The sequence below is a fragment of the Triticum urartu genome, chromosome 1A (assembly GCF_056163025.1).
Source record: "Triticum urartu cultivar PI428250 chromosome 1A, HENAU_Tu73, whole genome shotgun sequence".
NCBI lineage: Eukaryota > Viridiplantae > Streptophyta > Magnoliopsida > Poales > Poaceae > Triticum > Triticum urartu.
This window is the reverse complement of record NC_141873.1, coordinates 542,140,155-542,164,791: the sequence shown is the minus strand read 5'-3', so window position 1 is coordinate 542,164,791 and position 24,637 is coordinate 542,140,155. Positions and strand designations below refer to the sequence as shown.

The following is a 24,637-nucleotide window of genomic DNA, read 5'->3' as shown; positions in this document are numbered from 1 at the left end:
ACAATCCAGACTGTTTATGTGCTCGCCTGCTCCGGGCAAAATATTATCCTAATGGAAATCTATTGGGCACGGTTTTTTCAGGAAATTCGTCAGCAGTTTGGAAAGGTATTGAGTATGGACTACAATTGGTGAAAAAAAAATATTTGGAGGATAGGCGATGGGTCTCAGGTGCACACGTGGCAGGATCCTTGGATTCCAAGAGGATATGACCAAAGGCCGATTACCCCTAAGAAAACTGTCGATTTAACCGAGTTGCAGACTTCCTGCAAGATCATGGTGGATGGAATTTTGAGCGTTTACTTTTGGGACGTGGACGTGCAACAGATTCTGAAGATATGGACGTCACTGCGGAATCGTGTGGACTTTCTTGCATGGCTCCTGGAGAAATCTGGTCGTTTTACTGTGAAAAGCGCCTATAAATTGGCAACGAAGGAACATGATGAACAATTAGCGGGAGGAGCATCAAGTACAAACCCAGAGGGTGAGCGTTCTCTCTAGAACATGGTGTGGCGTGCAAAGGTTCCGTTGAAGATGCGTATTACCGCATGGAAAGCAGCCTCTGGTGCACTAGCGACTGAACAAAATAAGGTATACCATCACCTCTCATCGTTTGGTCATTGTTGGGTATGCGGCCGTGACAACGAGGATACGTATCATTCACTTATTACATGCACTCAGGCGAGAAGTGTGTGGCAGGCCATGCGTTCGTTATGGCCTCTACCTGCTGACGAGGTGCTAGTGGATAGTGGGAAAGAATGGCTTCTACATGTTCTAGCAAAGTGCAATGATCAATCACGGGACTTGGTAATTCTTCTCATCTGGAGGATATGGCAATTAAGAAATTATGTGGTGCATAGCAAGGATGTACCATCGATTGAGATTACCAAGGAGTTTCTGGATAGCTATTATAAATCTCTTGGTCTCACGAAGAAATATAGTATGGATGAGATTATACAAGGTAAAATGCTACTACAAGAGGAGACACCACGTGCATCATGTGATGCCTCCTGCCCCTTGGCCACCGCCGCCATCAGGATGGACAGCTTTGTCAGTCGATGGTTCCTTCTCCGGGCAGAATGGTAGCGCAGGAGTTGGTATGATCCTACGTCGAGAGGATGGATAGGTTATATTTTCTGCATACTAAGTTATTTTTCACTGCAATGAGGCACTTGAGGCGGAGATACATGCTTATGCAAGGTATGGCCCTTGCTGCACAACATACGGATCGTTCAGTGATGGTACAAGCAGATTCCTTAGAGGTTCTCTCAATACTCGTAGGTGATAATTGGTCTCGTTCAGCTTATGGACACTTAGTTGCTGAAATCAAGGCGACGATGATTGGTAAGGAGTTTATTCCTTAGAAAATCAGTAGAGCTCAAAATAGGGTAGCAGATTGTATGGCAAATTATAGCCAAGCCGAGTCGTGTATTGCGGTGTGGATGAGCAGATGTTGTGAGGATATATTGCCACTCGATTGTAACCCTTTGATTCATAAATAAAACTCCTTAGTTGCGCAAAAAAAAAACACAATAGACACGTACTGACATACTCCCTCCATTCCTAAATATAAGTCTTTGTATAGATTTTACTATGGACCACATACGGATGTATATAGATGCATTTTAGAGTGTAGTTCATTCATTTTACTCCGTATGTGGTCCATAGTGAAATGTTTTCAAAGACTTATATTTAGGAACGAAGAGAGTACATGGCAAGTTGGGGTTATTTTCATGGTCATCACTAACACATATCCTTGATATAGGTAAGCTTGGATTCTTTCTAAAACTTCCCTATTTTCAAAATGAAAACCACCCGTAATGCTTCTCCTTGACAGGTAAGCCCGGACTATTTCTGAAAACAGTTGTCTACTAACATATGACATGCACTCCATCTTTGGTCGCATGCCCTGATGCCCATAAGTCAAAGGTGGCAACTGTTGCATGTGTATGACACCATGATCTCCTCGGCAAGGATTTGAGAAGGGTGAGACAACACAAAAGTGGTTACACATGTGTTGCGCGTGTACACTTACATGATGGATCCAAGGAAGTGAGAGAGAGTGGAACATAGTTTTTTTACATGCAGAAAAATACAGTGGTTACTAGAATATGCATACTTCGGTTGCAATCCACGGGCACTGACCTAGAGATGGTGTGTTTCGATTGTACTACCTTGGCTGGCTGGGCTTATATCACCAGGCTCCTGAGATCTTAGCTGGGCTTTTTTTGGGGCTGGTCCGATTGGCGTCGGCGATCGCTAGGTCTAGGAAGAAAAGAGCTGAGATTGGGAATTCCCTATACGCCGCTTATTGCGGCAACTAGTCGCGGCTTCGCACAGAGCAGCTCACACGTTGCACTAACCACCACGACTGCCGCCTGCACTTGAACGAATAACAACGCGACACCCAAAGAGGTTTGCAAGCGAGGGATGATGTGGGCCGGCCCGCGGACCGATTTTACCATCCCGGTTTTGGGAACCTTCCAGAGGTTTCTGAAACCGGTTTCTTTCGGTTTTGGAAACTTTCTAGGATGTTCCTAAACCGGTTTTTTGTTGTTTCAATTTCTGTTCTTTCTTTTTTGTTTCTTTTTTATCTTTTCTCTCACTTTCCTGTTTCTTTTTCTTTCCTTTTTGAATTTCGTTTTTATTTCAAACAATATTCATGTTTCTTGAAAATTCTTCACATATTTATAAAAAAGTTTGCATTTACAAAATTTGTGAGTTTCAAAAATTCTATTTTTCAAAAAATGGTTGGGTTTCCAACAAAAATTCACGTTTTCAAATTTCTTCCCTACTTTCAAAAATTGTTCGCGTTTTAAGAAACCTTTCCTTTTTTCGTGTTTCTATTTCTTTACTTCATTTTTTCTTTTTCTTTGCAATTCCTTGTTATTCCCTTTCTTGTTCTTGAGAATTTCAAAAAAAAATCACAAATTCAAAAAATGTCCAGAAGTTCAAAAATGTTCCTGTTATTATTGTTTTTCACAAATTCAAAAAACAATTCTCCATTTTTATAAAAATGTTCACAGATTTTAGAAAAATGTTCACCTTTCATATATTGTTCATAATACCAGAAAAATGTTTGTGTTTTGAAATTTTCTTCTAGAGTTTGAAAAAATATTCCTCACTAAAAATTCATTCACAATTTAAGAAAAATGTCCGTGTCTTCCAATTTTGTTCTGTAGTTTCAAAACAAAAAATTCTTTTTCTTTCCAATTCCTTGTTATTCCCTTTCTTGTTCTTGAGAATTTCAAAAAAAAATCACAAATTCAAAAAATGTCCAGAAGTTCAAAAATGTTCCTGTTATTATTGTTTTTCACAAATTCAAAAAACAATTCTCCATTTTTATAAAAATGTTCACAGATTTTAGAAAAATGTTCACCTTTCATATATTGTTCATAATACCAAAAAAATGTTTGTGTTTTGAAATTTTCTTCTAGAGTTTGAAAAAATATTCCTCATTAAAAATTCATTCACAATTTAAGAAAAATGTCCGTGTCTTCCAATTTTGTTCTGTAGTTTCAAAAAATGTTTCCATCTCCAAATTTGTTCGCAATTTTCGAAAATGTGTCTGTTTCTAATTTTGTTTGGGAGTTCCAAAAAATGTTCGCTAATTTATACAAATGTTTACATTCTCCAATTTGTTCAGGAGTTTCCATTTTTTTTGAAAATAGTCACGTATCCAAAATTTATTTTGAAATTTGAAAAAAAATCATCTTCTTTTTTCTTTTTCTCTTCTTATTTTCTCATGTTCCCTTTTCGTTTTTAAGGATACTCACAGTTTTAGAAAGTGTTCGTGATTTCATAAAAACTGTCCATGTTTTTCAAAAAATGTTCAATTTTAGAAAATGTTTTCAGTTTTTTAAATTTTGTTCTGAGTTTGAAAAATGTTCTTTTTTCAAAAAATGTTCACGGATTCCAAAGATATTTGTGTTTCCAAATTTTTGTTCAGAGTTTCAAAAAATGTTCCCTTTAACGAAAATTTGTTCACATATTAAAAAATGTTGATGATTTTCAAAAAAGCGTCAGTTTATCAAAACTTTGTTCACATATGTAAAAAATGTTTGAGCTTTTTAGTTTTTCTTCTCAAATTTGAAAAGTGTTCGCATCAAAAAAACACTTTTCTCAAAATAATGTTCGCGTTAGAAATTTGACAAAATGTTCGGATCTGCGTTACCTTTAGCTTCGCGTGCCATAGTAAAACAAGAAAGCTTGTCTAGCCTATTGGCTAGGCTCGTGCGTAAGTAACAGGAGGTACCTGGTTCGATCCCTCCCTCGATTCTTAGTCCTTCTTGGATTTTTCGCTGTGTTCCGCTAATGGGTCGGCGCAGCTGGAGTCGCCCATGTGTGTTCGCTCGGCAAAAACCATAGATAAGATGCAATCTCAGAATCGGAGTTGCTTTTCAAGACAACAAAATGATGTTGAAAACTCGACCTAAGCCTTGCTCACAGTCTGAAGAATTCGTGCACCAAAGGAGGATGAGGTAGCATGGTCAAGGGTGGCATGATAAGGATGTAACCGATAGTCTAGGAATGACAAGATTGAGTTTAAATTTCCCAGCAACAAATTACTAGGGGTATTGAATTGCAGTGCGGATTCGATTCAGTACTCGGTGTTCTCGGTTGACGACAACCTAGAACCCGTGGAGTGACTATGGCAGGGAAAAGGTATCACTTCATCAAAAATTCATAAGATGTAGTAAAATGGCATGATATCCTCGAGATACCAAGGGGGTAATACTCGAAGGTAGAACATAATAGAAGTTGAACTGGGTTGTTGTCTTGCGACAGCAGATACTTTAACCTTATCAAAAAATAGACGAGGCACCGGAATGGAGTTATCAATATGAGGTCGGCATGGTCAAAACCACAACTTCATGGAATCAAGTTAAAGATACTGCTACTTCTTGAGCTTGTGTTGGTTTTTTCTTGAAGAGGAAAGTGTAGTGCGGCAAAGTAGAGATAAGTATTTTCCTCAGTTTGAGAACCAAGGTAACAATCCAGTACGAGGAACACACAAGTCACCAGTTGCACCTACACAAACAAACAAATACTTGCAACCAACGCGATAAAGGGTTGTCAACCCCTTCACGAATACTTGCAAGGTTGAGATTTGATAGAGATAGGTATAAAAGATAAATAAAAGTGCAAAGTAAAGTAAAGATAAATAAATTACGGCAAGGTATTTTTGGATTTTTGGTTTTGTAGGTCTGAAAATATTATGATAAAAATAGACCCGAGGTACATAGTTTTCACTAGAGGCTTCTATCTTGAAAGAAAGCATACGGTGGGTAAACAAATTACTATTGAGCAATTGATAAAAAAGCATAAAGTCATGGCGATATCTAAGGCAATGATCATGAATATATGCATCACATCCGTGACAAGTAGACCGACTCCTGCCTGCATCTACTACTATTACTCCACACATCGACGGCTATCCAGCATGCATCTAGTGTATTAAGTTAACAAGAACGGAGTAACGTGTTAAGCAAGATGACATGATGTAGATGGATAGATCCAATCAATATGATATAAACCTCATTTTTTTTATCCTTAATGACAACAATACAAATACGTGCCTCGCTACCCCTTCTGTCACTGGGTGAGGACATTGCAAGATTGAACCCAAAACAAAGCACCTCTCTCATTGCAAGATAGATCAATCTAGTTGGCCAAACCAAATCAATAGGTCGGAGAGAAATACAAAGATATCTTAATCATGCATAAAAGAGTTTAGAGGCAGAGGCGGGTGACGAACGTTGCTCAGAGTTCATTTTGCCAGGTTGGTATGTGTGACTTATACTATATATCTTATGATATAAATGTGACACATATTACCATGATAAAAATAACATGGAGTCTTTCTCGTAATGGAGCCAGTTTTTTGTTGGTCCGCGCCTTTCCTCTGATCCAACATAAATATACTCATACCACACGATCTAAACTTATGACTGCCAAGTGTTTGGGTTTATTCCTCGCAAAAAAGTGGTCGTGTTTATGTGCCAGCCACGCTCCCAGTCAACTCCTCCATTCATGCATTGGCTCTTAACTTCACTTGAGCGGCAGCAAAACAAACTGTTGCAACTAGACGGAACACATGTCCCATTGTTTTGGCAGTGCCATAAATTCTAAACGTTGATGCGTCTTTTATTGAGGATCTGCATAGACGGTCATGTGGGGCAATAGTTAGAGACCACAAAGGTAATTTCATTGTTGCTTCTACTTCTCGCATTGAGCATGTCGCATATGTCGTCTCTGCAGAAGTGGCGGCATTACTTGAAGGTTTAAAGTTACTTCAAAGTATGGGGTGCAATAATGTCTTGGTAAGGATGGATAATTCTGTTGTGGTCGATGCTATACATCTGAATGAGAGACATTCTGTGATGGCGGCTTCAGTTTTAGATTATTGCAGAGAGTTATTACGAGAGTTCGGGAAGGTTACTATTGAGCACAGTAATAGAGAATCAAATGTAATTGCTCGTGAGCTAGCTGAGTGGGGGCATACAAACACCCCTTCTTTATGGGTGGATGCACCTCCGGTTACTATTGCTAAATTTTAGCAGATGATGTAATTATTATTTAAGGTTAATAAAGCTAGCCATGAAGGTCTTACCGTAAAAAAAACTCCTGTAGCGTGCGTTTTGAAAATTAATTTGTATGGCTTTTGCTATTTTCTAAACAAGCATTATCTTCACGAACAATACAAAAATGGTCCAACAAATCAAAAATAGTTCACAAATTCACAAAAAACTTCAAAATTTTGGCAATTGTTCAACAACTTTACAAAAACTTCGCAGATTTGAAAATGTTTGTGAATTTTAGAAGTTATTCCAAAATTTCAATAATGTTCATGAATTTCTAAAAAACCTGAATTTAAAATTTTGAAATTTACTTAGTGAACGAGAATTGAAAAACGTTCACTAAGTTTGAAAACTTTTCGGTAAACAAGAATTGAGAAATGTTGACTGAAAATTATTCACGAATATGATTTTTTTTCATGAATTTGAAAAGATGTTGGCTTATAGCGATCACACCCCTCCTGAATCGGTCACAGCGCCAGCCACGCTCACGATCAACTCTTGTAGCACACGTTTTGAAAATTAATTTGTATATGACTTTTGCGTTTTTCTCACCAATCATTTTCTTCACGAATAATAAAAAGAAAGGTCCCGCAAATCAAAAATAGTTCAGAAATTCACTGGAATCTTCCAAAACTAGCAATTGCCCAACAATTTTAGAGAAAACAAAATAACAGATTTTAAAGATGTTTGTAGATTTTAAAATTTGTTCCAAAATTTAAAAATTGTTCATGAATTTATTTATTTTTGAAAATTCTTTAGTGAAAGAGAGTTATAAAATATTCAATGAAAAATATTCGTGAAATTGAAAATTGTTCGGTGAACGAGAATTGAGAAATGTTCGGTGAAAACATTCATGAATATGAAAATTGTTAATGAACTTGAAAAGATGTTGGCAATTTCAAAAAAATTGTATGAATTTGAAAATCATTCATGTCTTAAAATACATTCGTGAATCTGAAAATTTGTTTGGTGAATAAGATTTTAAAAAATGTTCAGGATATTGGAAAATTGATCATGACTTTAAAAATATGCCGTGAACTGAGAAAATATGCATCCGTTGAAAAAAACTTAGGTATTTGGAAAAAAATATTCATGAATTTTTTTGTATATTTTGAAAATCGAAAAGAAATTAAAAAATAGAAACTGAAGAAAAATATGGAAAACTATGCAAAAAGAAAAACCTCTGGAACCTTACCAAAACCGGACCAAAGTAAACCGGTTCCTGGTTCTAGATATGAACGGTTGCAGTTTGCCGAAAAAGAGAACTTGTGTAATGAAAATACGATTGTTGTTCTTATTGGGCCGCAGCCGATGTCGGACCGCCTGTAGGCGAGCGGAAGGCGATACATACTACTCCATTTCGATTCCCTAAAAAAAAACTATTCCATTTCGCTGAATTTTGTACTTGTGCCGCTGGGCTGAGACAGTCAACTTTATGTGCTGAGGTCAAATAAATTTTTTATTACTTCCTACCTAACAGTGTTTGCTGAAGTTACGAATTACGATCGGCCTTTTCAACTGAGCTTCGTCCGGCAGTGCCTAATCGGCGCTTCAGGCGCCATTACTAAACCTGCCGCTTGCGTGGACTGGCCAAACAAGCGCACGGATGACTCGCTCACGCATGCAATCGATTTCGTTCATTCGCCGTTTTTTTTCCGCTCCATTAACTATTTGTCGATCAACTTTTGACCAATTTAACCAGTTTGACCATTGACTTAAAACAACATGGATCTAAAAAAGTTGATAAATTTGAAAATAGTTTATGTAATTCAAAATTTCGTAATTTGAGAAAAGTTAACGAGTACGAAAAATGTCTGCAGATTTTAAAACGTTTCAATAAAACGAGGGATTGGCGCCTGGTCCCCTCGACGACGATGCGCCAGGTCGTGGGCTCGTGGACCGTTGCAAAACGGGGTACCGAGCTGTTGTTTTCGCAGTTGGTTTGCTCGGTCGCCCCGGTTTCGGCCACCAAATGCAAGTCAGCCCTCTCCGGCCGGCCTCAGCGCTGGTTTTTTACTCTTTCCCAGCTACCGGTTGACCTGTAGGCTGTAGCCCCCTGATCACGTCACAACGTTTTCCAGATACCACACGGGCCCAATTTTGAAACCAGCGGACTCGCGCGCAGAGCCGCAGGGAGACACCCCTGTTTCAGCCGCCTTCTTCTTTCCCCCCTTGCACTCCAAGCCACCCTTAATTACTCGCCGACTAGGAAGAGAGAAGGGGGAAGGAAAGAGAGGGAGAGGGAGAGGGAAAGAGGGGCCGCGCCCCCCTCCCCTAGTCCAATTCGGACTCCTCATGGGAGGGGGCGCGCCATCTCCTGGGCTGCTGCCCTCTCTCTCCCCTCAGGCCCACTAAGGCCCAATACTTCCCCGGGGGTTTCGATAACCCTTCCGGCACTCCGGTTTTCTCCAAAATCATCTGAAACACTTCCGGTGTCCGAATATAGCCGTCCAATATATCGATCTTTATGTCTCGACCATTTCGAGACTCCTCGTCATGTCCGTGATCATATCCGGGACTCCGAACAACCTTCGGTACATCAAAATATATAAACTCATAATGAAACTGCCATCGTAACGTTAAGTGTGCGGACCCTACGGGTTCGAGAACAATGTAGACATGATCGAGACACGTCTCCGGTCAATAACCAATAGCGGAACCTGGATGCTCATATTGGCTAATACATATTCTACGAAGATCTTTATCGGTTAGACCGCACAACAACATACGTTGTTCCCTTTGTCATCGATATGTTACTTGCCCGAGATTCGATCATCGGTATCTCAATACCTAGTTCAATCTCGTTATCGGCAAGTCTCTTTACTTGTTCCGTAATACATCATCTCGCAACTAACTCATTAGTTGCATTGCTTGCAAGGCTTAAGTGATGTGCATTACCGAGAGGGCCCAGAGATACCTCTCCGACAATCGGAATGACAAATCCTAATCTCGAAATACGCCAACCCAACATGTACCTTTGGAGACACCTGTAGAGCACCTTTATAATCACCCAGTTATGTTGTGACGTTTGGTAGCACACAAAGTGTTCCTCCGGCAAACGGGAGTTGCATAATCTCATAGTCACAGGAACATGTATAAGTCATGAAGAAAGCAATAGCAACATACTAAACGATCGGGTGCTAAGCTAATGGAATGGGTCATGTCAATCACATCATTCTCCTAATGATGTGATCTCGTTAATCAAATGACAACACATGTCTATGGTTAGGAAACATAACCATCTTCGATTAATGAGCTAGTCAAGTAGAGGCATACTAGTGACGTTTAGTTTGTCTATGTATTCACACAAGTATTATGTTTCCGGTTAATACAATTCTAGCATGAATAATAAACATTTATCATGATATAAGGAAATAAATAATAACTTTATTATTGCCTCTAGGGCATATTTCCTTCACCGCCTTCCTTTCCTCCTTGATGTCCGAGCGCCTCACGCATTCCTCCTCCTCCTTTGCTAAGATCTCCTCGAACCTCTCCGTCAGCTTGTCCGCCACACCTTCTCGCTTCGCCCTCTCCTCCTCCCACTTTTTGCCCCTAAATTTCTTCTAACCTTCTTTGGCGGTTCTTGGGTTGGGTCGGTAGGGTCACCGGTCTTGGCAATGAAAAGGTTCCACTTCGGTTGCCCATTCATCTCCAACCAACGATGCATGACGGTGAAGGACTTCTTCAACTTCTTGCACACCACACAAGCACGAGTAAGCTTTAGAGTGAAACAATTCATATCCGTCTAGTCAGCAACAAAATAATACATGTCCGGATAGTGATCAACAAAATTAAACCATATCCGGCTAGTGATCAACTTACTTGCTCAGTGATTTGTGCACCACTAGGCCACCACGCGATCAGATGCTTCAAGTGCCCGCAATACTTGCAGACGGCCTCTTGGATGGTGTACCATCGATGGTTGACGGACTTCCACTCACAGTTGCGGATCAAAGCGTCGGAGTAGGGCGCGAAATGCTTGTGCTCATGGAACCATATGTGAATGTTCCTCCAAAAGGTAGTGCCCTTTTCTCCGTGCCAAGGACAAGATCGAGGCTAGTGGCAACCATGCATCGGACAACAACTCGTCCTCCCACATGTTGAAGTTTTCTCTTCTACCCTTCTTCTTTGGATCGCTGGCTATATCATCCGGATCATCGTCGAAGCATCCTCCTCCCCCTCCTATCCCCTTCGAATGATGCTCTTCGGGGGCCCAATGCTGCTGTTGTTGTGTGCCATCGCCGGTCTGGCTGTAGGAGTGCTGCATGGCCGTCTGGGTGTAGGATTGCTGCTGCTGGTACTGGTAGTAGGGATGGCAATGGGTAGGGTATGGGCGGGTACGACCTTTTTCTGCCCGAACCCATACCCATATCTTTTTTCTATACCCACCCATTTCAATATCCATGGGCATAAATTGGTACCCATGCCCATACCCATCGGGTATATTATACCCAATGGGTATCCGTTGGGTACAATATATAACATTGGCATGATAAAGATAAGACAACAAAAGGGCCTAAAACTAAAGTTAGGTACTCGACCATCCCAATTTGGTTTGCACTTACATCAAAATTTCAAAATGATGATTGACAGACAAATATCTTAATCTCCATTGCAAACTAACTTTGAAAAAAATCAAGTTTGGAAACTTGCAATGCTAATTACTGTAGGTTTACCCAGGTATTATTGGGTTTAATTTATTTATTATTTTTTCTGGGTATCCAATGGGTTATCCATGGGTATAATTTCATACCCATATCCTACCCATGCATTTTGCGGGTATGGATACCCATTACCCACGGGTATGAAGTGGTGGAAACTATCACCCATGCCCACTGTTTTCGGGTAGGGTACCTGCGGGTACCCATACCCATGGGCAAAACTGCCATCCCTAGCTGGTAGTTGTCAGTCTGGGTGGGATCTGAGTCTTCCATCTGCATGTCCTCATAGCCTCCTCCTCCTCCCTCGCCTCCATCATGGATGATATCCAGCATCTTCCTGTCCGCATTGTACGCTGGCTCCCCCGCTCTCGGCATTGCAGCAAATAGCGTGCGGGCAGCCATCTGCTCTCCACCCTTCGTTCTCGCCCAGACGAGCGACGACGAAGAATACTCAGAGAGGACTGGCGCCGCATTAACATCGACAATGTAAGGAACCGTACAGGTGTGGGTTGCGAGCTTCTTGGCGGCGTAGTAGTACAGAGCCTTGTAAGGCTCCAGCCACGGCGTCGTCTGTACCATAGGCACGCCCGTCTGGTGGCGTCCACCATAGCCTCGCCGACCGCCTCGTCCACCACGCCCTCCATGCCCATCGCCACCACCAGGCCCACCGGCGGCCAACCGCTTCTTTAGCTTCTCCTTTGTGGCATTCGCTTTGACGCGGCGATTTTGCGGCATCTCCGAGCTGATCTTCCGAGCGAGCATGATACTCGAATCCTAAGGCACCTCCGCCGGCTCCATCTCCGACAGGTTCTTTGATGGTTCCATGCATCGGCGGTGGGGGGAGGAGAGGGCGGGAGAAAAGAGCGGCAGGGAGTGAAAGAAGAGATTGGGGGATTTTGGCGCAGAAACAGTGTGGGATGCCACAAAAGCGCGGGTTCAACCTTCCTTTTGGGTGGGCCAGGGGGCTGAGAGCGATGTTTCGCATGTCCGGACTCCCGCAAACCTCGCCCACATTTGTCCCCAGTTTGCGGGAGAAATCGTGTTCGGACCTCCCAACGGACCGATATAGGACTCCGTTGGATGGCTTCCTCGGTCCGAATAGCGCCATCCGGACGGTTGCAGGAGATTTGCAGGTTGGTGTTGGAGATGCCCTAATAGCGATCACACCCGTCCCGTATCGCGCACAACACGATCGCTTGCGTCGGATACAACGGCAGATATAGGCCGACCCATCATAATAGGGCCAGTCGCGCTCGCGATGAACTTCTGTAGCGCGTGTTTTGAAAATTTTGTATGGCTTTTGCATTTTTCACATCAGGCATTTTCTTCACGCACAAGGATAAATAAAAAATAGTCCCGCAAATAAAAAAACAGTTCATAAATTCACAAAAAGTCTTCAAAAATTTGGCAATTTTTCAACAAGTTTCCAAAAGCTTCACAGATTTAAAAAATGTTGTGAATTTTAAAAACTATTCCAATTTTTTAAGTGTGAATTTGTAAAAAAATTGAAAATTATTTAGTGAACGGGAATCGAAAAATGTTTGCGAATTCGAAAATTGTTCAGTGAGCAAGAGAAATGTTCGGTGAAAATATTCATGAATGAATATGAAAGTTATTCATGAATTTGAAAATATGTTGGTGAATTCGAAAATTGTGCATGAATTTGAAAATCATTCACGTGTTTCCATAAACATTCATGAATTTGAAAATTTGTTCAGTGAACAAGATTTTAAAAATACTTAGGATTTTGGAAATCTGTTCATGAATTAAAAAATGTCTTGAATTCAAAAATATTCATGCATTCACAAAAATTACGTATTTGAAAAAATATTTGTGAATTGAAAAAATGTTTGTGTATTTTGAAAACCAAAAAATAAAAAATATAGAAGAAAAAAAACCAGAAAACCAACTCAAGAAAACCCTCTAGAACCTTACAAAAAACGAACGGAAGGTTCCGACTGGTTCCCGAAACCAAGGCAAATCGGTTCCTGGTTCTAGACATGAACGGTTGCAGTTTGCCTAAGAAAAGATCTTGTGTAATGAAAAAACGATTGTTATTCTTATTGGGCCGCAGCTGATGTCGGACCGCCTGTAGGCGAGCGCAAGGCGATACATATCATTTCGCTGAATTTTGTACTTGTGCACTGGGTTGAGATTCAAGATGGCAATGGCCCCGAAACCCGCGTCCCTGCGGGTTTTTACCCTATTAGGGGACGGGATGAGCGACTTTCTATCCCCGCGGGCCTGCTTGTGGGTATATTATTAAACCCGACATGTTTCGCGGGTTTAAGCCCGTTTGAGTATTACCCGAACCCAAAATCCGATAAAACCTGTCAAAATACATTATTCAGTACGCACCGATCCATATTGACTTAAGTGGCCCAAAGCCACAATGCCCGAGGAGCCGAGCCCCACAGTATCGAGGCCCTGGAGTACAAACCAACCCCTCACTCGGTCGCTGCAGTGTTGCTCGCTCTTTAGTACTCTCTCTCTCCCGCACAACACGACACCTAAACCTAAACCTAGGTCACCCAGCCGTCGCCTGCTGCTGTAATATGCTCCTATTTTTTTTTAAATGTTGTTGTTTTCATTGACTGCTCGTGGGGACGGGTTCCCCGTGGTTTTGAAAACCCGATGGGTTTAGGGTACGGGCAAAAATTTAACCCCGCGCACATTGATGGGGACGGGGACAGGTTTGCGATTTTTTCGTGGGGATGGGTTTGGGCAAGCAAAACCCGATGGGTTTCGTCCCCGTTGCCAGCTTGAGTTGAGATAGTCAATTTTATGGCAGAGGTCAAAGAATTTTTTTTATTACTCCCACCTTACAGTGTTTGTTGAAGTTACGATCGGCCTTTATAATTGAGCGTCGTCCGGCAGTGCCTAATCGGCGCTTCACGCGCCATTACTAAACCTGGTGCTGCAGCCGCTTGCGTGGACTGGCCCAACAAGCCCACGAATCACTCGCTCGCGCATGCAACCAATTTACCCAAAAAAAAGTTTCCCCGCTTTGTATTCCAAAACAAACCATCATTATACACATCACAATGCTGTGGCGAGTAGCACATCAAGCCTAAAAGGAAAAGAAGAAAAAACAAATGCCAACAGCGGCAGCTCGACAAAGCGCGGAAGACCCGCGACCGCTACGCCCTCAGGAAGAACCACCACAGCCCGAAGCTCCGATCTACTGCGTACTAAGCAGCACCTTCAAAAAGGAATGCGACGCCGACGACGCTGTTGGCCGGACGAATCCTAGGGTTTCCCCCAGTACGCGGAGAGAGGTGGGGGATGGTAACTACCGACACCCTCCAAGAAGGGATAGTGGCACCCGCCGGTGTCACCGCATCGGAGCCGGACGGACCGGCAAGGATTTCTCCCGCACATCAAACCCCACCGCCCAACCGGAGCCGACCAGCCAAACCACCGCCCAACACCATGCGCCATCATGGTTGCGCCGCCACCCACGCCGTCTCACTGCGAGCACCAACACGAGGCCAGGAAGACAGGAGAGAAGAGCCAAGCGATGGGAGCAGCAACACCAAGGTTGACGGGAGGGAACCACCTGCACCGCCGTCGTGCGAGAGGCCCGCGCCTTCGGCACCGTCGCGGTAGCCGTCCGAACACGGTAGTGTGGCATACCAGGCCACCCCTGGCCCGACCAGGCCCGAAACGGGCCTGCTAAACCCCGCCAGGCACGCTGTAGCAGGCTGGCATCGGCGCCGCCAGCACCCCGCCGTTCGTCGCTGCTCCCCTGCCTCCCGGGAGTCACGCTGCAGACCTGCCCCGATGCCGGCCCGCCCAGGCCCAGATGGGGCCCGAACGGCCCAGATCTGGGTCGAGCACCGTCGCCAGGTCGCGTCGCTGCGCCACCCAGCCGCCCAGCCACCCGCCCACGCCGCATCGGGGAGCCTCGCCGCCAGCCAGACCGCCGCCGCCTAGGTGCGCCCTCGGTGCAGCTCCGCCCCACGCCATAAAGCCACCGGGAGGAAAAGGTCAGGGGGCCGCGGGCGCCAGCGACGGCTGCGGGGAGGAAGGGGGGGCTGGAGGAGGAAGAGGTCGCCGCGACCACGTCGCCCCGTCACAGTCGCGAGAGGAGAGGAGAGACAAACAGAGTTTTTGTTCGCATGCAACCAATTTCGTTCGCTCGCTTGCTCACGCAACCGGTTTTTGTTCGCTCCATTAACTATTGGTGGTCAACTGTTAACCAATTTGACCAATCGACTTTTGAAAAAAATCATGAATCTAGAAAAAGTTCATGAATTTGAAAATAGTTTATGAAATTGAAAAGGTTCATAATTTGAGAAAGGTTAATGAGTACGAAAATGTCTACGGATTTAAAAATGTTAGTGAACTTGATTTTTTTTGCAAATTTGAAAAAAGTTTGTGAATGAATTTAAAAAGTTACACTAATCTGAAAAGTGTTCACAAATTTGAATCAAGTTCAAGAATTTCGAAAAGAAGGTTCACGAATTTGAAAAAAAAAGTTATTTTGAAAAAGTTGCAAATTTAAAAAAAAAGGCAATTTAACAAATGTTCAGCAAAACGAGGGACGCCTGGTCCCGTTGACGATGCGCCAGGCCGTGGACCGTTGCAAAACGAGGACGCTGCTGTTTTGGCAGTTGATTTTCTCGGTCGCCCTGGCTTTGATCACCAATGCAAAGTCAGCCCTCTCCGGCCACAGCGCTGGTTTTTTACTCCCTCTCGCTTACCGTCGACCTGTAGCCCCTTGATCACTTCACAACGTTTTCCAGATACCACATTGGCCCAATTTTGAAACCAGCGGACACGCGCGCAGAGCCTTCATTTCGGCCGCCTTCTCCAAGAAAAAACAATCCATCTTCTATCCCCGCTTGCACTGCAAGCTGGCCTTAATTACTCGCCGATGACTCCAGCACCAGCAGTATATATACAGGTCTCAGCCTCACCTTCGTTCCTCACCAAAATCTAGCAACGAACTGCAAAGCAGAAACAGCGACAAAGATCCATCTTTCTCTTCTTCTAGCGTCAAGGATGGCTACCGCCGGGAAGGTGATCAAGTGCAAAGGTTTGTTTCTGCGATAGCATGCAGTTAGTTTCATCGGATTTTGGTTGATGTTTCGAGGATGGAGATCTCAGTTGCATGGTTGATTGCTTGCAGCGGCGGTGGCATGGGAGGCCGGGAAGCCGCTGTCGATCGAGGAGGTGGAGGTGGCGCCGCCGCAGGCCATGGAGGTGCGCGTCAAGATCCTCTACACCGCCCTCTGCCACACTGACGTCTACTTCTGGGAAGCCAAGGTATCCCACTTGGGTTTGTGTTTTCCTATTGGGTATATTGTGATGTATCAGTGGGCAGTGGCTAATTAAATTTTGTGATGTTCTGCTTGGATTTGTGCAGGGCCAAACTCCAGTTTTCCCTAGGATCTTGGGCCATGAAGCTGGAGGGTATATTTTTTTTCTTGAAAAGAAGAAATACCCCGGCCTCTGCATCAATCGATGCATACAACCATATTATTAAACAAAAATGTAACAAGGTCATAAGGTCCAAAGATGCTCATAAACTGAGCAGTAGTCGAAAGTAAATAAATCTGGAAAGCGCCACACCTGGCGATATAAGACTGAAAAGTGTCACATCCGGTGATATAAAAATAAGCTACGATGCCTACACATCTAGCCTATTATTAGCTCGCCACCCAAATCGGCTGAAGATAGCCTACCGTCTCACAATGGTTGCACCCAATAACCAAAGGCTCCCTGAAATCCACATGAGTTAGTAAAGACCATATACGGATCTAAGCTGTAGCTCCGTAGATAATCTGCAAATAATTAGTGAATTGTGTCCCATTAAAAATCATATAATTTCTAGTGTTTCATATAGCCCAAAATAATGCACATAATCCTATCCGAATATGTTTAGCTAAGTGTACGTCCACTCCATTAAGCCACGTCCCAAATAACGTGTTTATGCTTCTCGGAGGTTGAACATTAAAGGCTATATGAGTTGATCACCATAATAATTGTGAGGACATTCGAGAAAGAGGTGTTTAATCATTTTTTTTATCACAAAAACAACACCTAGAGTTACCAACCCAATTCCTTTTTGCCAAGTTATCTTTGGTTAGAATAATCTCTTTATGGACAAACCACATAAATATTTTAATACGAAGCGGAACTTTAATCCTCCAAATATGCAATGACCACGACAATGTCCCGGAGTCATATCAATTAGGTCAGAATACATGGATTTCACTGAGAAGATTCCATTCATAGTTAACTTCCAGCGAATTGTATTCGCCTGATCAGATAGGTGAACCTGCATCAACCTACGAATCAGGTGCAACCAAGCATTCCAACGTTCCCATACTAGGGATCTCCTAAATTGGATATTAAGATGTATCGAATTTAATACTGCGGCAACATAATCCCTCTTACGTTGCACAATATCGAGTTTATGTTTTAAATTGCTTATATATTTTACGATATTTGATGTTTTTGAGTGATTATTTTTGCATTAGATTCAAAATTTTGCCTAGTTTCTGTTTGTGCCATTAGTTTTCAAATTTGAATGATTTAAATATGTATTTTTTCAAATTTGCTTCAAACCCTAGATTATGAATAATTTGAGTTTAAAAATAGTTTTAATTTAATTCTTTTTGCTCCTAGTCACATGTCAGATTGTTGTCACAGTAAGATTTATTTGGTTATTTTTAGAATAATTTAAATTAGGATTTTTAATTAAAACAGTACTACTTTGCTTATATAGTTGTTTTTATATATTAAAAAGTAATTATTTTTGCCACTTTAATAGAACGTGACTCTGGCTTGGTTAACCTTAGTTGTGACTCTGGTTGGGACGGTGCTAGCAGATATAGTCGACGGTAGGTTTGGATGGACACCATGTTGTAGTATGCTTCTGTTGGACACCATCAAACTCTACCGCCCCCCCACGCATATCGTCATTTCAGTTTTGAAAAAAAAAAGAAATGATAAAAACTTCAAAAAAATCATTCGAGATGTAGTTATGTTACTACATCTACTAGTTAGGAAAATTAAAAAGCATAAACTTCGACATGTTTTGCAAAAAAGTGTTATGAAAAAGTAAAACGGCTATAACTTTTGCATACAATGTCAAAATGTTCAGCACGAAAATCCTTTTCCGATTTCGACCGCCATAGCCAGTTTTGCAAATTTTTAGAATTCTCAAATTCTGAAAGGAAAAAAAGTTATCCTTAAATTTAAGTTTTTTTGAATTTTTTATCAAGCTATGGTCAAACCGTGGTCAAACTATGGTCGAACTACTTATTCAAGAAATATTAGTGTTACTAATGAATTATTGTTTTTTAGAATAATAGTTTCAAACTCAAACGGTGCTTCATGCTCAAGTTCAACTCCTAAGGACTAATAGGATTGACAGCTTACTATTGTCAGGAAAACAGCAAGTGCAGACTTGGAAACTAGGGAGAATAAAACTCGAAAGTTAAGCGTACTTAGACTGGGGTAATGTGAGGATGGATGACCAACTGGGAAGTTAGACGATTTGGAATGAGTGGAACATACTTGAATGGTGATGAGGGTGATTAGAGATTAAATTTTCAAATAATTCAGAAATTTGAAAATCAAAAAAATTCAGAAAAACAAATTTTGAAAAAAAAATCCTTTAATCCCGGTTGGTGTTACCAACCGTAAGGTGGAGCTTCATAAATCGGCCACGTGGAGCTCCTTTAGTCCCGGTTCATAAGCAAACCGGGACTAAAGGGTTTGGGCTTTAGTCCCGGTTCCGGAACCGGGACTAAAGGCCGGTTTTCTACTAGTGCCTAGCCATGTATCCTCCCAAAATCAAGTAGTATTACCATTACCAGCTAGGAAATTCACTCGTTAGAAAAAAGTTGCTTTCGTCCTCATTAATCCCTCCTAGAATGGTGAGTCCGTTGGCCTAGCGGTGACTTGGGCCAAAGTCTTAGAGTGTAAGTATTTATTCCGTAAGATTTGTATCCAATACCGATGGGCTCAGTAGATATTATGTATAGCCACTTGCTAAGAAGACATCTATTTTTAACCAGCTGGAGGGTATATATGCATCCTCTCTGTCTCTGTCTTGTTCTGTTTCAGTTTCGTAGGTTGGAGGAAGAATCTTAAATCATAAATCATACGTAGTTTATTCTCTCTGGCTTCTAATTAAGTAATTATAGTCATCCTGAACACTGATCTTCATAGTTTATCTTTTCTGGCATCTCTTTTCACCAAGTAGCTTCTTTGTCGCAGCATCGTCGAGAGCGTCGGAGAAGGCGTGATTGAGCTTGTGCCGGGTGACCATGTCCTCCCGGTGTTCACCGGCGAGTGTAAGGACTGTGCCCACTGCAAGTCAGAGGAGAGCAACCTTTGTGATCTCCTCAGGCCCGTGGATCGTGGCGTGATGATCGGCGATGGGCAGTCTCGCTTCACCATCAACGGGAAGCCGATTTTCCACTTTGCCGGGACCTCCACCTTCAGCGAGTACATCGTCATCCATGTCGGTTGCCTCGCGAAGATCAACCCCGAGGCGCCCCTCGACAAAGTTTGTGTTCTCAGCTGTGGCATCTCTACTGGTAAGACTGATATAATAGCTCGTCATGCCATTTTTCCAAATCAAGCACAATGGTTTAGGATGCCTCGATTAGTTGCTGAGTTCATTTTCTCTTCAGGACTTGGCGCCACGCTCAATGTCGCAAAACCAAAAAAGGGTTCCACGGTGGCGATTTTCGGTCTTGGAGCTGTAGGACTTGCTGTGAGTAACGTTCCAGGATGTTAATCTTCCACGACATATTTTTACAGGCTGGAGAGAATTATGCGCTATAGCCATTAATAATGACTGTATGCTTTTCACATGAGCAGGCCATGGAAGGGGCCAGGATGGCTGGTGCATCAAGGATCATTGGTGTGGATTTGAACCCTGCAAAATATGAACACGGTACAATAGTCTGAAAACAAGGATGTCTTGGCTAATGTTTTTGGATTGATAGAACACTGAACCTAACAACATGATGTACTACATTATTTTTTAGCTAAGGAATTTGGATGCACAGACTTTGTGAACCCAAAGGACCACACTAAGCCCGTGCAAGAGGTCTGTTCATGTCCCTCGGTAAATATTTTTCCCTTGGTTCAATCTTCAGATATGATAAGACTCACTGTGCAATGATGCTCTCCAGGTGCTTGTCGAGATGACCAATGGCAGAGTCGATCGCGCGGTTGAGTGCACTGGCGACATCGACGCCATGATCGCCGCCTTCGAATGTGTCCATGATGTACGTAGCTCGCACTATACCTACTATAAATAAATTAGAGGTAAATACACCAATGATGCTTGAACTTGCCATGGATATGCAGTTTAGTGTCTGAACTTGTAAAATACATTGAACTGATTCCATAACTTGGCATGGACGTGCATATACGGTTCAAATGACGTTTGTATACGTCCGCGACGCTGATGAGGCGTGCCAACATGGCATGGCACCCGTTGTCAATGACTGGACAATGGAGACAAGGGTGTGTGGCCTGTTTTTTTTCTTTTGCAAAAACCCCTCCAAAATTATTTTTCGTACAATAAGGCCCTTACAGAAAAACTGACAAATTTTTTGCTTCATGATGATTCATAACCTTGCGCTACAATTATTTTTCATACTATAATTATAAAATAATAAAAACTAGTGCCGTGGTGGTTAGAAAGGGCGACCTACTAGTCAAGTGCATGCTGGGCTAGCCAATAGACCACTTCACATTTGCTGCTTCATGATGATTCATAACCTTTATAAACTAGGCGGAACAACATAAATAAAGGGATTTTTTGCGAAGTATAAATAAAAGAAATTTAATGAACCAGCAAAAATAGTACCAACTATATGACTCGAACATCCGACCAAAGCTTATAGACCCGGTACAGATGCCATTCCAACCAATGAGTTCTCATGTATCAAAAGTACAAGTAATATATATGACTGTCTAACAAACATAATTTCAAAAGAATGCAAAAATCTTCATGTCATTAAAAAATCACATGTTATTTTAAGACATGCTCATTCAATTGAAAATATTTATGAATGATAAACATGTTTATATGATTCAAGTATTATTCATATGAGGATCCGCAATCTAAGGGCGCACTAGGCTTGTATTTTTTTTTAGAAAACACACAGTTTTTACTTAAAGCATTTAACACATTTATATACTACGTGAATATTTTATTCAGAATGTGGAAACTTTAAAATTATATGAGAATTTATTTACATGTATGAACATTTGTAAAACCAATATAATATTTTATTAAAAGGCAAACATTTTTTCAAATTATAAGATATAATCTTAATTCATAATTTTATTATGTGTATTTTTGTTAAATTATTGCATTGGTATTTTATGAAATTATATGAAATTTTTAATGTAATTTGTTTTAAATATATGTCTATTGTTTGTAACAAATGATTATACTTGACGTATTTTTTACAAAATTTTGAAATAAGAAAACTGAGCCACGCCATGGTCTAATTTAGTGAGAGGGGCTTGTTATGTTATAAACCTAAATTTATCATTTTTACCATTCGATGTCGTCAGTTGGAGTGGTATGTGCGTCGGCTCTATAGCCCCTGGTTGTAGGTTCAAATAAACAGGGGTATATTGCTGGAATAAATTTTTTAATTTATGTTGTTCAGCTTTATATATGTATACTGTATGAATCCTTTTATGACGCTAAATTTGAGCCGGCCTACTGGCTAGCCACACTCACCTGCGCGTGTCAGGTTGCTGTCTTGAACCCCGTACGCATTTTTAATTATTAATATATTTTTTATAATTTATCTTTGCAAGGAAAAAGTATTCTAGAGGGTTCTCTGAAAAAACCCAGGCCACACACCCTGTCCCTGACAGTGAGTCCCATGCCATGATGGCGCGATCGTCAGCGTCGCGGACATATAGAAACGAATTTGAACCGTATATGCACGTCTATGCCAAGTTAGGGAACCAGTTTAATATATTTTGCAAGTTCAGGCATTAAAGTGCACATTCCTGGCAAGTTCAAGCACCAATGATGTATTTACCTCAATAAATTATGTACTCCAAATCACAGGTTCTGCTTTAGAAGAGTTTAGACTGAATGTTGCAATCTGGTGGATGCAGGGGTGGGGCATGGCTGTGCTGGTGGGCGTGCCGCACAAGGAGGCGGTGTTCAAGACCCACCCAGTGAACTTCCTCAACGAGAAGACCTTGAAAGGCACCTTGTTCGGCAACTACAAGCCACGCACCGACCTCCCCAAAGTCGTGGAGATGTACATGAGGAAGGAGCTGGACCTGGAGAAGTTCATCACACATAGTGTGCCCTTCTCGGAAATCAACACGGCGTTCGACCTCATGCTCAAGGGGGAGGGCCTGCGCTGCATCATGAGGATGGACCAGTAGATCGCCGCCTCTCATCATTCATCAATGTGTCTCGCTGATTTGGTGCTTGAGAAGCAAACGACAAAATAGAAGTTTGAAATCCCCCCTTGGATAATAATGTACTTGTCCCGATATGTGTTCATCTCTATGGTCTCAGAGAGACGAATGGGTCTTTGTTTTGTGTTTTGTCTGAGTGTGCCGTCTACAGCTTAAAGTTAGCATGTACTCCATCCGTTTCTAAATACTAGGTATTTGCCCGTGGGTTGCTACGGTGTATAAATATTCTAATACAGCCATAATTCCGTATTATATGATTGTGTAAATAAATATTACCAAATTCTTTCATGATTTTTTTGCAATCACTTATTGACTTGCCAAATAGAATATAGTTTATTTGGTAAGTCCATAAAAGATGAGACACTCTGCCTGGCAGGAAAAGGAACGTTGTTCATTTTTAATTTAAATAATCACTCATTGACTTGTCAAATACTCCCTCCATTAGTTTCAAAAAAAAAATACTCCCTCCATTTCTAAATACTCATTTTGCTTTGTAGTGAAATCTCTAAAAGGTCTTATATTTAAGAACGGAGGAAGTAGAATATAGTTTATTTGGTAAGTAAATAAAAGATGAGACAATTAAGAAGGTTTTCGAGGAATGATCATCAGGAAAAATATGGAATGTTGGACGAAACACTCCGCCTGGCAGGAAAAGGAACACTCTTCTTTTCTTTTCTTTTTTAAAATAGGACAATGCATGTGTGTTGCAATGTGATATAAATAGTCTAGTATATTAGCTTGTGATTTGCATGTTCATATTAATGTGATTGTGTAAACAAATGTTTATCAAATCCCGCCCGTGATTTACCTTATGTTTTCATGAGACGTTTGGTTAGTAAATTAAAGTGAAATTGGTTTAGAAGGTAAGTAAATCAAGGTGATTGATTATTATTTGTGAAAGATTGGACGAAAAGGTGGTGGGAAGAAATGTGAAACTGGAATTTTACATTCTTTTTAAGTAGTAGAGATAGAGATTTTAAAAATAGGACAATGTTCATGTGCTGCAACGGGATATAAATATTCTAGCACGTTAGCTTGTGATTTACACACCCATATTAATGTGATTGTGTAAATAAAGGTTTATCAAATCCTGCCTTTGATTTACCTTAGGTTTTGATGTGAAGTTTGGTAAATAAATTAAAGTGGAATTGGTTCAGAAGATAAGTAAATCAAGGTGGTTGATTATCATATGGGGAAGGTTGAATGAATAGGTGGTGGGAAGAAAGGAGAAACAGGAACTTTACGTTATTTTTAAGTAGTAGAGATAGAGATAGAGATTTAAAAGAATAGGACAATGTCCATGTGTTGCAAACGGATATAAATATTCTAGCGCGTTAGCTTGTGATATACCCACCCATATTAATGTGATTGTGTAAATAAAGGTTTATCAATCATGTCCGTGATTTACCTTATGTTTTGATTAGAATTTTGGTAAGTAAATTAAAATGAAATTGGTTCAAAAGATAAGTAAATTAAGATGATTGATTATCATATGGGGAAGCTTGAACGAAGAGGTGGTGGAAAGAAAGGAGAAACAGGAACCTTACGTTCTCTTTGTTGGAAATATTAGCACTTTTCTGATTAGACTAATCCACGAGTAAACAATAAGCATGGCATAAAACGTGTGCATCTCATAGCTATACCTAAGCATACTAGCACATATAGAACATAGAAGCGAACCATCTATGAGCAGGACATATACAACTAGTACAAGTACGAGTAAACGAGGGATGAACAGATCATACCCTCCAGTTGGCCAGGCCAACGCGGCTGCCGCAGCAGCAGCCTCGGCGGCGTTCGTGGCCTTCTTCTTAGCGGCGGCGGCGGCGGTCATGGTGTCGATGCAGAGGTAGTAGTGGAAGAAGAGGCAGCGGAGCTAGGGACGGATCGGGAGCAGTCGCGTCGAGACGCTTCCCAAAAACCTTATGCCGTTCTCCCGGGCAGGATCTCGAACGACAG

At 41.6% G+C, this 24,637-nt stretch overlaps 1 protein-coding gene across 2 annotated transcripts; it reads left to right on the top strand.

Annotated features, from left to right (window-relative positions):
• Positions 1-16,243: 16,243 nt before the first annotated feature.
• On the top strand, positions 16,244-22,642 carry LOC125527269 (alcohol dehydrogenase 3-like). 2 transcript variants are annotated; one of them, XM_087530015.1, is made up of 9 exons: positions 16,244-16,283; positions 16,377-16,513; positions 16,614-16,660; positions 19,478-19,800; positions 19,897-19,979; positions 20,087-20,162; positions 20,257-20,318; positions 20,404-20,499; positions 22,364-22,642. In XM_087530015.1, the coding sequence occupies exons 1-9, from the start codon at positions 16,250-16,252 to the stop codon at positions 22,640-22,642; spliced, it is 1,137 nt and encodes a 378-aa protein (XP_087386141.1). In that variant the 5' UTR covers positions 16,244-16,249. The 2 variants fall into 2 exon arrangements, with proteins under 2 accessions (XP_087386141.1, XP_087386138.1); XM_087530012.1 differs by having other exon boundaries at positions 16,250-16,283; positions 20,257-20,309.
• Positions 22,643-24,637: the final 1,995 nt, after the last annotated feature.

What these genes read in the sequence shown, in the direction of transcription:
- LOC125527269 (XM_087530015.1), top strand. Translation starts at nt 16,250, where the DNA reads ATGGCTACCGCCGGGAAGGTGATCAAGTGCAAAG. An exon ending in TCTACTTCTGGGAAGCCAAG is followed by an intron (nt 16,514 to 16,613) that starts GTATCCCACTTG and finishes GGATTTGTGCAG; the next exon opens with GGCCAAACTCCAGTTTTCCC. An exon ending in TTGGGCCATGAAGCTGGAGG is followed by an intron (nt 16,661 to 19,477) that starts GTATATTTTTTT and finishes TCTTTGTCGCAG; the next exon opens with CATCGTCGAGAGCGTCGGAG.